Genomic DNA, 15,158 nt, shown 5'->3' with positions numbered 1-15,158 from the left:
TTAAATTTACAATATGCAGCCATAAAAATGGGCTACCGAAAGTCTCTTTTTTACTATCCCACCACCATTTACTAAATCACTCCAGAACTGTTTTATACACTTAACAGTAACCTGAGGCTTTCTTGAAAAGTGCAGGTTGTTTCCTAGCCACTACATCCACTAAATTCATCATAAGCACCCGGGGAGAGGAGAGCTTGTGGGAAACATTATTACATGGGATCCATTCAGCAAGCCATCACTGGTGATCTAGAAGTGGGCAATTCTTGAAAGGAACAGGATGCATCTAAAATTGTAAGGCAATGTGCTTCTTGAATCAGCAATCCCTACCTACCTTCTTATGCTACATTGCTAGGCAAACTAAGGAAACATGCTCCATCAAACCAAATACCAACCACCAGCACAACGCACTGGTGGATATGGATCTTTCCTGCTCTCCTTTTCTCCAGTAATCCTTAATTATACCTGAACAGCTGATGTTAAGAGGTTACAAGAATCATGGACAAATCCATGCAGATTGCAGTAAGAAGGGAAAATCAGGTGAAATTGCCCCCTCTTCCATTCAAGGCTCTACAGTTGGAAAAAGGAGGAGAGGTGATTAAATCTGATTCTACATTATTGTAATCACTCAAACATTGATTTATTCATCAATGAAAGTTCTGCTACTACCAGCACCAACTTTTCAGGGTAAAAAGGGGTATTCAGGAACTGTGTGTTTGTGACTCCCAGTGCAACTATAACCATATGTTTATGATAATTTCTGCTATGTATTGATATTGAACTCAGTTTGAAAGTACTCCATATATAACAGCACTTGCAACTTTATTTTCTGCGTCTAACTAATAAAAGTTTGCCATAATAAAGAATCCTTAACATTAGTCAAATGACTAAAATGAAGCATTTTTAAAGGATACTTACCTGTAACTGACTTTCTTCAAGTGGTCATCTGCAGTCACACATATGGATTCTGTATTAGTACAGAAGCTGCTCTGGAAAATTCTAGAACTCAAGTCAAGAAATTAGCCCTCAACTCTCTTACCCTAAGTGAGTGTTTTACTTCTTTAGGCATGCTTTGAATGTCAGATTGCCAATTTCTTGAAGATCTGTGGACAGAACCTGGGGAAAGCAGGGTTTGGGGAGGGAAAGACCTTAGTGGGGTATAATGCCTTAGTGGGGTATAATTCACCTTGCAAAGGAGCCATTTTCTCCAGGTGAACTGATCTCTGTACTCTAGAGATTAGTTATAATTCCAGGAGATCATCAGGCCCCAACTAGAGGTTGGCAACCCTATCTGAAGGGATGCCAAGTGTCTTCCCACTCACTACCTTGAGATTGTTGTCTGAAATGTAATAGAAGCCAGTGGTGGGGAAAGGAAGTGAGTTCTGCAACTGTACAGATGATCCCTTTAAAAACATCAATCACATGTAAGCAACTTCTTCTATTCATGGTCTCAGCATTCTTTCACATCTGGGAAAGGAACACTCTCACCTAAGAACATAAGAGAAGCCATGTTGGATCAGGCCAACGGCCCATCAAGTCCAACACTCTGTGTCACACAGTGGCAAAAAATTTTATATACACACATACACTGTGGCTAATAGCCACTAATGGACCTGTGCTCCATATTTTTATCTAAACCCCTCTTGAAGGTGGCTATACTTGTGGCCGCCACCACCTCTTGTGGCAGTGAATTCCACATGTTAATCACCCTTTGGGTGAAGAAGTACTTCCTTTTATCCGTTTTAACCTTTCTGCTTAACCTACCTGGTAGCTAACATCTTCTGCAGAGAAAATAGTGTAAAGTCTTGGCCAAATGCTATATCCTATTGCACCCTGAAGTCAAGAGCATAGAAGATGAAAATTGTGCCCATGTTGCATTTAGACCTCTTATTTAGGCTACTGCAACAGAGGAAAAGTTATAGTCTTTTTGGAATTCATTGATTGTATGAATACTGAAAAAGGATGCTCATTTGCTATCTAATACATGAACTGATTTTGTACTTCAATAGTATTAAATGTGGGGAGAAAGACTGGTAAGATGATATCCTGAAGGAAATGAAAAGGAGAAATTATCTTCAGCAGGATAATAAGTGGGTATCTTCAGCAGGATAATAAGAAATAGGTAGCAAACAGTGAGAGGTCCTCTCCTATTTCCTGCACTTCGAGGGGTGCACAAAGAGGTAAAACTCTCTCTTAAGGGAAAAGATCTGAATGCCAACTTCAAGTCTAGAGCTCTTCGGAGTTGATTCTGAACAGGAGTAAAATCCATATGTGCGAGTGTACAGAGAACATAAAAAGTCATATATTTATAATATATTCCACTACCTGTGAAGTATAGTAAAACACTGAAAGAAGAGGGAACATGCACTTTCAAGCTTAACGTGAATAATGTGAAGATAATATATACTATAATAAGTGAATGGAAATGTAACTGATGAAATAATATGCATTGACATATGTCAATATTGAACTTTTTCCCATTAATAATCATAGCAATAAAAACAAAATACGTAAAGAAAATACAACATTGATTACATCACAAAGACAAATTAGATACATATCTGGTAAAGAATCACCAATGTTTTACCAGTGGGGGGTCCAGTACTAAGAACAAGAAACATGGTTGTTCATAGTTTGAGGGGACCAAGACAAGGAGATTTGAAGCCAGAGGCGAGACAAAGGAAACAACAAGTAATAAATCATTCAGACATATTTACTGTGCTATTTTCCTTTGCCATCTAGTGTAAAGTTCCATATTATACTGCCAGTTTTAAAGCCTACAATTAGGTCCACATGAATTTCTTATAGTAAGCACAAGTATCTAAAATAAGAGTTATTTAAACGAATAATATACAAATTAATTGTATTATTAAAGATAGCCCTCAAAAAAAAGATAGTCCTCAAATGCCAGTTCTTTCAAAAATAGTATAATATATTATTTTATAGAACTTCAGTTTAAGAATGAGAGTTGTACAATTAGCTTTTTTATAGATTGCTGAACTTCCCATGAGATATTGATGCCTAAGTATCAGGGCTATCTAATGTTATTGGAATTTTAGGAAGTAATCTGAAACATACTGCAAAACAAAAACACTACTAGACAAGAAAATAAATGATTGCCATTCACTTCATTGGAACAGGTGAATATGTACATGCACATGTATTCTACTGCCTTCTTCATGAGGATTCAAACCCAAGTAAGAACTCCATGTGTGTGTAGGAGGTTCTGTACTCACAAGAAAGCATTGCTTTAATGTTCAGTGTTATTCTGGCATCTATTCTATTTGAATAGTGCTGCTTTTCTTTCTTTCTTTCTTTCTTTAATACATTCAGTTTATGAATTGCCTATTCCCTATATTGTAAGGCTGTAGGCGATGTACAACCATTAAAAACAAAATTAAAAGCAAAAAACCCCCCTCTAAGAAGTCAGCTACATTATTTCAGATGGTGTCAGACATTCCTTTGTTGTTTAGTAAAGGAGATAACAATTCTACATCTTTTACCATTATTAACATTTTTCAGGGATTTTATATGATGAGATTTGACAATCCAGGGTAAGTAAAGCATTTTGAAGTCCCATTGGTTTTAATGATAGTTCAAACAAATGCTTAGTACTCTCACTGAAATCAATGGTACCTTTGGCTACATAATGCACAGATATAACATTTGGTGTTTGTTGCATTCCATGCTGCTGAAACTTGATTTTATAACATGCATTTAACAAGAAGTAAGCTGAAACTTTATTTTACAACATGCATTTAACTACGGAACAGTGACAGGAAACAATCCCCTTGTAGAGCTGTTTCCCTGTCAAATTGATTTAGATAAATTATCTCTTAAAATCTAAGAATATTTGAGAAATCACCCCTAGAAGAAACAATTTGAGTCTTGTCTTGTCTACATTTTATATCTACTGAAGAAGTGGAAGAGTTTAATCACCGACATTTATGACTCAGCGATCATGCTAGCAACTTCTTTGTGAAGGCAGCCTTATCAGCTTCGTTATACACTAAATCCTGTTTCTTTTAATTGTGTAAAGGTCAGTCAGCATCTCCTTTCCTTTTCTACCCTTAGCTCCCACCCTCCAGCTCTGGATCCTCCACTGATTTCCTATGATTGCACAAACCAATGCAGCCATAAAGCCACATTAAATACACAACAAAAATGCTACAGGAGGACTACAACACATGGTGGATTTTAATATAATATGCACACATTTTTAACATCCAACCATCACAAATACTTGGCCCACTAAAAATAAAAAATAAAAACCACCAAAGAAAGCAGAAAAAGAAAAGAAAAATTAAAAAGCTTGCTGCTCTTACATCTAGTGTGCCAGTTACTGTGCAAATCCTGAGGAGGGGAGGAAAAACAAAGATATGGGGATAGTTGGCATACAAACAAAGTTTGGAAAATACAACCATAATAAAATAAGAGCCCAGTCTTTTAAATTCCGTGAACAAAAGCAAACTACAGAGAGTGTTCAGGAGCTGTACAGTGCTGACACAGAGCTAACAACAGGAAAAGGAAAGGCAATTTGTATGCAATAATTACCACGCTCATGACTGACAACTGAGAAAGGGAAAGACAGGACATTTATTTTGGTTTGTGTTTTTTTTAAAGAAAATGAGGGAAAAGAAAAATGTGAGAATTTGTTTTCAGCAGATTAATAATATACACAGCATTGCTTCAGGCAATTTAACTCTGTATGAAAGCAAACATCAGATCAGCCAAACAACAAAAAAGAAATCCTTCAATGCGAAAGTACACAAATATCCTGTCCTCAAAAAAGTAATTTGTGTTAGTTACACATGCATGCCTTTTTTTTCTTTTTTAAGTAACATGAAGTAGGTTAAAAAGGCTACTTAATGAAAAGAAAAGCCAAGAGGTACTGTATTATGAATAATTAAAAATGTGCGTGTGTTGACACAAATTATGTCCCCAGTGTCCAAGGATTCTGGAGAAAAGTGATCAAGCAAATCTGTGCCATACAAGACTAACATTTATGCATTTGCACCAACTTTAATGTGACTACTTAGATTATTTTTTTTCTTTAAAAAATCACATTAACAATTGGGTAAATCTGAGAAGAGGAAAGAATTTCTGAGAAATTCTCTAAAGGGTTGGCTGTTAACTTAATAAAAACACTTGAATTACTGAGGATAGGCATAATGCCTTAAGGAAACTAAACACTGAGACTTGTGCTACCAACGATATGAACTACAAATTCTAACTAGAATAGCAAACAAATGGTCATGGCTTCCCCTGTTAGTACAAAAATTAGAAAGGATTAAGTTAAGTAAACTGTAATTATCACTCAAAATACAAAGGAAGAATACCAACTTGGTATCACAACTAATCTTATATAAAATAATCCAGTTATTTCGGACAGTCAAAATAGTAATATTACAGTACCAACAAGTGGAAGAAAGTAAATATGTTTTGATGGGAAGACAGAAGAAACAAAAATGGTTCCAAACCAGAATTTTTGATAGTGGCCCTCTTTAATTAAAAGAATCAAGAGGGGGCAGCTCTGGAATATTTTCATAGTAAAATTATTTCCTAAACAAGCCACCTTTCTCTTACATATTTCATTTATAGGCAATCAAATTTATTCAGATAGTGTAAGACATCAATTGGGAGCCACTAGTTTTCTTTAATGCTCCATTTGGGAGAGGATACATAAATGGTTTGTCATTAAAAAAAACTTAGTTCAATAATTGGAAACTATTTACAAATTTAAACATCTCATCGGGAGCGGTCTAGTCTCACCAAATGACCAAAGGGGAGGAAGAAAAGACATGCATAGGAGCATGAGCAAGATTGGCCTTGTTTAGTGCAGAAATAACTGTACCACTACTCCCATTGTTCTTTCCTTCCCCATACAAAGCATAAGAAGGTACCTTCTGCTGAGGGCTGGAAAATGGGCTTCCCAAAGAAGCCGTCATTCTATGAAATGTGGTATGTAACTGATGAGTAACTGAACTTGATCAGGAAGTGTAAGAGATCAACTGGGAACTTTTAGCTTTTTTTAATGCTGAGGCTGGGAAGAGACTTCCAAATCCCATGCTTGCAGATTTCCTCACACAAGTGTTTACTTATCAAAAACCAATTAACCACCCAGGAATACATTATCTTAAATTATTTTTAAAAATACTATAAATTTGCAATAGCCATTCAATTAACATATTTGCATATCTTACTTTCGTTTAGTATTTTAAAGGTAAAAGTTATAGGTGATCTTTTCATTAAGATGTTAATACCTGATCCTTCTTCTGTCACCATGCCAAGACCTTCTGCTTTGTTCTGGCGTTCAAAAGCATTTAGATCAAGAACACTAGAATATAAAAGACAGCATGCTGTTTAGTAAATCAGTGGTCCAGAGGCACTTTAAAGACTTATATTTATTCCAACAGAAGCTTTTATGTTTCAGAGCTTACAGCATCAGAGGCATGATATGTCCTTAGGCAGATATGTTTCTAGTAAAAGTTGCAAACAATAGAAAAGTGGAAAATACAGAAATATGTTAACATCCCAATAGGATTTGAATAAGACAAATGCTTCTCCTGCTTACAAGGATGTATATCTTGGTTAATAATTATGAAGCATATATATATTACAGTGGGGTGTTTGTCTCTTTTCACTTTGGGATGTTGCCAATAGGAGCTGACTGATTGTGGAAGCACCCCAATACCTAATGGGGCCCCTATATTTGTACCTGAACCAGAGACCCTACAAAACAGGCCAAGTGAAAACACTCTACTTAGGCCAGAAAACTTGCCCAAGCTTGTCTAAAGGGTCTTTGCATAAGGTTGCAAAACAGCATCTACAAGGCTAATTCCAGTCTCCTGCCTCCCCCCCCCCCCACACACAATGGAATGTCTGAAACAATGGGTTCTCCAGGTAAGTCTCTCGATTTTTAAAGGTATCTGGCAACAACTGCCTAATCCTCTCTTGTCTCCAATACCCCTTCCTGGTACTTTTTGCATTACCCTATGTTATTGTGCAAACTTATTTGCACAAACCTCACCTTCCTGCCTCCTCCCTTAGAGTACCAAGGTAAAATTAATCTCAACATTAAATCATTATGGCCCTTCTTGACAGCCATCAGGTACACATTTTCATCTTTTGTTTTAAACTGGGAATCTATTCAGAATACCCAGGAAAGCCCATCAACGATCATTAACTTGATCATATTCCAGATACTATATAAACTGAAAGAAAACCACACAACCCTGTTCAATCTGTGGACACAAAGACAGGTTGTATCCTCATTACTCTAAGTAATGGGCATCTTAGACATGGCAAAATGGCTGTGCACATCCCCATTATTAATTTCTACATGCACATCTGGATAGGAAAATATCACCTCTGTAACAATCCCTTAAAGTCTCTATTCCTCACCACTATTTTCCTAGCCTCTTGCTTGGGTGTATTGTGATTTCTTGTGTGTGATTGTATTCCTACACATTTTTCTAATCAAACATTTTAAACTATTTTAAATCTGGAGTCTTCTTTCTGATACTGGACCTCTGTGTTATTAATGAGAGAACCCTGCTCCAAAATAGCTCTGCCTAAGTCTATGTCTTGCTAATTCCCCCAGCACGAAGAGGAGACCCCAGCAATGCTGGTTAACAGAGATGCCTTCAGTACTACGGAATTTGATAGGCATCAACAAAGAGAAAATTCAGGCTCTCTACTATACCTTGTAAAGGCTCCTGAACTGCTTTGATGTATATGGGGTCAAGGCTGGTTTCAGCCAGCTATCCCTCTCCAATTTTATCAAGGCAAGTAGTATGGGTAGGATCACAGGGGCCTGCAAATCATGATTCATGCATCCAGTAATGGGGCAGGTTGTTGATGTGACTGCTGTTTCACTTGCAGACTTAGAGAAGTTGTCCTATAGATAGATGAGTTGCTCAGAATTCAGCCATAGGTCTTTGCAAAGAAATGTGTTTTTCATTTTGAGTTTTAATAAGTTTTTGGCTATGATCACACACACTAAATAATGCTCTTTCAATCCACTTTCACATTGGATTTTACTGTGTGAACCGGCAAAATCCAGTTGGAAAGTGCATTGAAAGTGCATTATTTAGTGTGTGTGATCACAGCCCTACTCTCTCTTAGCAGGAAACAGTTAAATCACTTTCCAGTCTCATTTCAGCCACCCTTTGGAAATGCTAATAACAGCTCCCCAACCTTCAGCTAGAAAGATGATATCTAGAAGGAACAGATATTTGGAGGAATTAAGTGCTAGAAAGACTTCAGAAAGTTTCTTCTGGAGACTTCAGGAAAAATTTCTTTCACCTGGCCTGATCTGGTCAGTGGGAGGAGAAAGAGATGATAAAACTCTTGAGAGCAAGGAGGAGGACTCTTTGGTGCTGATTCTATCATAACAGACAGAACTCTCAGCAGTGGTCTGTGGGAATCAGCCATTGCCCAGTGCTGGCCTGCACACCTGAAAGAGGCTTCAAGGGAATGGAAACCCCATAGAACATCTTTAACTTTCTAAGCTAAGCAGCCTGTGTTATATTTAACATCTGCTATTGCACGTATAGAGGGGAGGACAGAGGAATTGCATTTTCGGAGCTCCGGCAGCTTGCCGCCTCGCGGCTTTGCTGCCAGGGAGCGTTTTGCCTATCTGGAGGGAGAGCGGACTTCGGGCGCGCTTTTAGGTGCGTCTTTGAGGGGGTGGGGCTGGAATGTGCCTTTAGAGGCCTCTGCCCCCTCCTGTCAGTCCCTCGGCGATGCTCGGGCTGTGAGGAGTGATTTCACTCGCTCTCCCGGCATCGAGGGATTCTGCCCAGGCCTTTAGGGCCGGTTGTTTTTGACATCGTTGTCAGTAGCGCGGGGAAAAAAGCGGTGAGGGACCTAGGATTTTACGTTACAGCATCAGGTTTGCAGCGCTTTGAAGGAGTGTCGTGGGACCGATCCGGTTTGCTTGTTGCAGCAGGGGGGGGGCTTATTTTGCCTCTCCTTTGCAGAGGCTGGGGGGGGGCTCCTTGGTTGTTGGTAACTAATAAATAAGCAGTAACTTATTTATTCCCCCTCCGCACCCTCCCCCCGCGCTTTACGTTTGCCCAGGATAGCTTATTCGTGTCTGGGCTTGGGGGTTGAACAAGGTCTGCCCAGGTTGGTATTTGGTGGGGAGACCACCAAGGCCTGATTCTTTGTGGCAGGAATCCTGCCCAAAGGATAGGGCCACTCTTGTTGTTTTTGGGGACAGGGTGGCTAGGTGGCCTTCTTATTGAGCTTGCAGCTGGCGGTCATTGCTCCTTCTTCTTGGAGGGAGCTGGGCAGCCATTTTATACAAACATCCAGTAGGTGTTCAGGCGGCGGCCATTTTAGGGTGTGGGTTGAGAGGCCATTTTTATTCCTTCATTCTTCTTTGTGGGGTTTGGCGACCATTTTTTTGGGTGCTCAGCCTGTGCTAGGGCAGTGACCATTTTAAGTGTGTGAGGTGTGGAGGCCATTTTAGTGGTGTATTTTGGGAGCAGGCATTTTAGGGTCTGTGCTTTTGTTTCATTTTTGTGGGCATTCCTCTTCAGTTATGGGAATGCCAGGACGTAAAAGGGTAGGAAAGTCCAGGGGCAAGCAGCCTGCACGTAAGGCTCCTAAGCCTCCGCATAAACGTCCCCTGCCTCCTTCATCTTCTGATGAGGAGGATGAGGTGAATGCGGCTATTCTTGCAAGGCTGCGTGCACTTGAGCAGGTGTCTGGGTTGCCACCTTTGTCGGGTTCCAAAAAGGGGCCTGTGTCAAAGATGGCTTTTCAGGCTGATATATTGACACGCTTGTCTATTTTGGAAGGCAGGTCCGCTGCTGCTTCTGGAGGAACTTTGGGTTGTGGCATTCTTGATCCTGGAGCTGGCACTTCTACTGGAGCGGTGGGTGCAGGTACCGCGTTGGTTCCTGCCGGATTTCCAGGTAAGATGGGTGATGGTTCTGGGGCCTGCTCGGGGCTTGTCTGGCCATGGGGTCCTTGGGTTCCAGCTGCTCCTGCTGGAGGGGGCTGGGCTTCTGGGAGTGCAAGCACTTCTTCTGTCGGGGGTGCGGGGCCTCGGGCTACCTGGGCATGGCCACAGGGTCAGTTTTGATCCTGGGGGAATTGGCCTGGGGCAGGGCAACAGGGGGTTGCACCTCCCTTAGCAGGGGATTGGGGTTTACCCTCCCCATATGGTTCAGTTCCTTTCGGGGCTATCTCCTTTGGTGAGGTTGCTTTGCCTTTGGGTGATCACCTTTTGCCGGCCACAAGGGACAAGATATTAAAAGGGGAATATGTGGATATTTTTTCCCTTTTATTATGGGAATTAGAAAAGAAAGATAAGGAGGAACTTGATGAGAAGGAGAAGCTAAAAAAGAGGAAGGTTGAGACTTCCGGGGGAGAAAAATGTCGAGCCGAGCTGCTTCTCATAATAGTATATGACTTCTAAAAAATTGGCAAACATGAACAATAAGATGCCAGATAGATGTTGGAAATGTAAAAAACATTAAGGTTCTTTCTACCATATATGGTGGACTTGTGAAAGGGCAAAAAGTATTGGCAGATGATTCAGCAAGAAATTTCTAAGATCTTGGGAAATGAATTTAAGAAAGTTCCAGAGACTTTTCTGTTGGGATTACAAATGGAAAAATTTCCAAAAGAAGATAGAACTGTAATTTGGTACTTGCTTTCAGCTGCTAGGACATTATATGCGCAATTGTGGAAGGAAGAAAAAATACCAGATAAATGGGATTGGATTATAAAAGTTATGACATGGAGTGAAACGGACAAATTAACAAGAATATTAAGAGACTATGATTTAGATGTTTTTAAGATGGAGTGGAAAAAGTTTAGAAGATATGTAGAAAAAGAGTGGAAAATAAAAGGACATTGGACAATTTTTGATAATGATTAAGTTTTAGAAAGAAGAAGAATATAAGTTTTTGTTTTAATAATTAAGGGTACCTTTAAATATTAGAATTTTAAGTAAATAACACCGGCGGGGGTCAGTAAATATGTTACGGTTGAATGGCGGGGTCGCCGGGGTCTTCAGTCGCCTGGTTTGCTCCCGCTTTTATTTCATGGGTGTGTGGGCCCTCCTCCTCAGGTTTTAATTATTCACCTGGGAGGGAATGATCTCAGGCTGATTAAAGGCAAGGCTTTGATCTTGCAAGCTTGAGAGGATTTCAAGTACATTAGGAAGAGATGGGCAGGTACCATGGTAGTTTGGTCGGCCATGATTCCGCGCTTGGTGTGGCGCAGTGCTTGGAATCCAGCTGGGATAGAGAGGGCTCTTTACAGAGCAAACAAGGAGATCCATAAGGCATTGGAGGGTGCACAAAGTGGTGTACAAGGCAGTAAGCTGTCCCTGTGATAACCAGACACTGGTTAGTGAGAGACATAGAGGCAAGGCCTCAGAACTTGGCAGGGAAGCTGGGAATCCTGGCCCTCCCCCTGGGCAATTCCTACAAAGACTAGGTGGTAGTAGTGATGGATCAAAGAGAGAGAAGCCCCTTCAAGTGCTGAGAAAGCCCTGGATGGCATGATGAAATAGGACCTACAAGTCAGAGCAGGACTGTTTTGCCACAGTCTTCAACAGCAGACACAGCTTGTGGATCTCAGATAACATTACTTTGATGCTTTTAATTTTTTTTTTCAGAATCAGAAAAGGCAAAAGTAATTTAATTAATTTAATTTAATTTTAGAATTTATATCCCGCCCTATCCCGCAAGTAGGCAGGCAAAGCCAATTTCTTTTGAACCACTAACAGGTTGGGGCATTGGCTCTATTGACAGAGTAAGAAATGCTGGTGACCAGGATACAAATGCTGATGGCAAAGCTCTTAATAGCACTGATTGGGTGAAAACAGACAGTCGTTTAAAGCCACCCTGGAAACAAGAGGCAGGTGGACCAAAAAAGCACATCCACATATACGCATCTGCCTCCCGTCCCCATCCTGCCCTCACGTTGCCCCTGTCTTGCCGGGAGCCAGATTGAAAAGGTATCACTTTGAAAGTGTTGCCTTTTCACTGGGGCACCTCTGAGGTGCCTCCCTGGCCATCTGGAAGGCAGGAAAGCACCTGGAGAGCACCGCGGAAGACACGCCTTTCCCAAGCGCTTTCCTGAAGCTCTGAGGCACTCTGTTTCCAGCTGGCTCTTTTCGGAACAGCTTGAAGTCGCCCCGAATGGCCATTGTGATGCATTTTCTTGATGTCTGTCTGATGTCTGTGGGGGATAGGGATCTCAACCATAATGATAAGGTCTTTGAGAGGCAAAGCACCCTAGTTTTACCAAGGGTTAACACAAATAATAGTGGGTCTGCTTCAGCTTGCAGGTGTTTCTAATTAGCCTTTGTCATAGATACTATCTGTATCTCTTTCAAGGCCTAGTATCAGAATTTGGTAATAGCCTAAGTAAAAAAACTGTGTGCTCAGTTCAGTAACTAGATGGGAGGGAGAAGGAAGCTAGGAATAGGATGCATACTCTCTTGGAGGGCTCCAGTGAGCAAAAGTTCCAATTGGATTCCACAGACCACCTGATGCTAGAAAGCAAGAAATTATAATTGGGCCTCAGAGAAGGGTGACACTATGCTAACTTTTGATCCCATGAGACAAATGCATACATTTCTAGTCTGGACTTTGCAATTTTGAATGGTGCACCACTTAATGTCAGGTACAAAAGTGTCGGAAAGAAAAAGTTTGTGTTTGTTATGTTTTTTGCTAGTATTTTTAAAGTTTATTTGCTCAATAAACTTGTGTGCATTTTTCTAAAGGTTCTGGTCTTCATGTGTGCATTTAACCGCAGGGACTTACGAGCCTGAGCACTGCTTACTAGTCCAGGAGGCAGTGGCTCAGAGGGACCCAGGCTTGGGTTTCATGACAGTCTTTGGGCGTTTTCGCACTGACCTTACTCCGGAGCGACGTCCCTCTTCACCACGCAGCGTCTGCGCGGATTTTGCACCAATTGCTCCGCAGAACCCGGAAGAGCCGCAAAGTCCTGCGGCTTTTGCGTTGCAAATGTAAACTGGTCCCAGTTGTAAGGCAGATACCTTTTAGATATGGCAAAACTGATGCCAATCTTTTTTGTAATCTTAATTCCATGGTTCAGACTAAGAAGACTATACTCAGGATGATTATCAATATCAAGAACAGGAGAGCAACCAATCCTGTGGTGAGGGAGGGATCAGAGCTGAAGGTCAAGAAAGCAAAGGAAATGTTTTCAAAGGCTCCTCAATCTGTCCTCCAAAAAAAGCCAATTGGCATTGGAGAGGGCCTATCTGGGTATCTGAATTTGAGGCATAAGAAAGACTATGGACAAAATTTCCAAGACTGGATCCAGTTCTGACACTCTAGGAACCAAAGAAGTAAGTAAATGTGAAGATGGGATGACCACTGCCTAAGAAGATGTAGAATGCTGGTGTTTGGTTCTCTTCCTCTTGGAAACTGTAGGAGATAGGGCCTTTCTTTTTGGCACCTTTTGGCAGTGTGAGAGGTGGTGTCTGTGTGGGTTGCTGTTGAACATGAGAGATCAGGATTGGTGGATGTACAAGCCAGGCTACTAACCCTTCTGCCACCGCCTCAGATGCCACTAGGACTCTCTTCCAGAGACCTGTGTGAAGTTGGAAGAGCAGAGCTTTTTTTTTTTTTAAAGAAGGAACGCACAGGAACACAATTTCGGCTGCCTTGATGTCAGGGGGTGTGGGCTAATATGCAAACGAAACAGTGTGTGTTGGGGGTGTGGCCTGATATGCAAATGAGTTCTTGCAAATGAGTGACTCCACCGAGCCTGTTTTATAAATTTTAGGTAGAAAGAAAAGATTATGGGGGGAACTTCACCAAATTGTCTTCTGTGCCATAGGAGCTTCAGTAGCATAGATGAGGACCAAATCATATAAACTGGAAACAATTTACAGATAGAAAAGATGGAAAAAGTTTGTATCTGCCACAGATAAACATGCTTGGGGGTTTTTTTTTATGTCTGAATGCCATCAAGTCACAGTGATTTTGGGTGACCCTGCTGCGTTTTCAAAGCAAAAGATGTTCAATGGTGGTTTGCCATTGCCAGCCTCTGCACCATGACCCTGGACTTTCTTGGTAGTCTCCCATCCAAATACTAATCAGAGTCAACCCTTCTTCGCTTCCAAGTTCTGATGAAGAAGGGCTAGCCTGGACTATCCAGCTCAGAGCAAATATATTATTACAACTGCTATATATCAGAGTAGCACAGTGCTCTTTTGAGTGCTACAGATGAGTGGTATTCTGAAACACACTCAGTAGACTATAAAACAGCAAGCAAAATACCAGGCATATGTTCTTACCTACAAGACTGCATAAGACCAGCAAGACTCTGAAAGAAGCCTACATCCTTTTTGTCTTTGAGGTAGTCAAGCATTTTCTACAAAAGACAAATTTATTTATTTATTTAAATCATATCTCTCTTGCATGTTTAGCCAGATGGGTTCCAAGGCTGACAATAATTAAATACAGCAATTAAAAAGAATTAAAATGTCAAAACATTTTTAAAATTCCCAATTCTAAAAAGAAATATTTAGTTATTACGACAGCAGCATCATTTAAGCTGACTTAAAACAACAGCAGCAGAATAAACTGGTTTAAAAGTCTAATAAACAGTATGCTTTGGATGCTTCAGGCAGTTCAGAATGTAGCTGCTAGCTTGCTGACATCAGTACTTCAACAGCTGCAATGGCTTCCAGACAGCTTGCTGTGCAAATTCAAAGTGCTAGTTGTGAGCTATAAAGCCCTAAATGGTTTCGGACCATCTTACTTGTTGAGAATGCCTCTCCCAGTTTAACCTCCCTGGCCTCCTTAGATCATCATCAACTGATTTCTACAGCTATCTGGCCTGCAAATTGCCTACTTGTCAACCACAAGGGCAAAGCCATTTCCGATGGTTGCTCCTTTCCTCTGGAATCAGTTTCCCAGGAAAGTTCGTGCCCTGTGGGATCTTTCAGCTTTCCATACGGCAATAAGGCTGCTTTGTTTCATATAGCCTTTGGCTAATGTTACGAACCGGGGAAATAGCCAGTTGTTTTAATTCTTCAAACAATTTATTATTTTAGCTTGGATCCAGCACATTTTCCATAAGTGGAAGAGTTACCACCTGTGGAGTGCAACCTTGTTATCTTGTCTATCACACTGCAGCCTCAAATGCCCCCTCAC

General features: G+C 40.8%; 1 protein-coding gene across 4 annotated transcripts in view; it reads right to left on the bottom strand.

The window, feature by feature from the left end:
* The window catches only part of RYR2 (ryanodine receptor 2), a 757,628-nt gene that overhangs the window by 83,743 nt on the left and 658,727 nt on the right, over positions 1–15,158 (bottom strand). For 3 of the 4 annotated variants that reach the window (XM_060243352.1, XM_060243324.1, XM_060243343.1), the window contains 2 exons: positions 14,297–14,373; positions 6,261–6,334 (listed from right to left, as the gene is read on the bottom strand). In XM_060243352.1, the coding sequence (XP_060099335.1) occupies positions 6,261–6,334; positions 14,297–14,373 (151 nt within the window). Of the gene's footprint in view, positions 1–4,551; positions 4,570–6,260; positions 6,335–14,296; positions 14,374–15,158 lie in introns of all 4 variants that reach the window. The other variant, XM_060243334.1, reaches the window with a different exon arrangement.

The sequence above is a fragment of the Heteronotia binoei genome, chromosome 1, assembly GCF_032191835.1.
Source record: "Heteronotia binoei isolate CCM8104 ecotype False Entrance Well chromosome 1, APGP_CSIRO_Hbin_v1, whole genome shotgun sequence".
NCBI classification, from domain to species: Eukaryota; Metazoa; Chordata; class Lepidosauria; order Squamata; family Gekkonidae; genus Heteronotia; species Heteronotia binoei.
The sequence above is the reverse complement of the archived record's forward strand: the minus strand, read 5'-3'. Positions and strand labels throughout refer to the sequence as shown.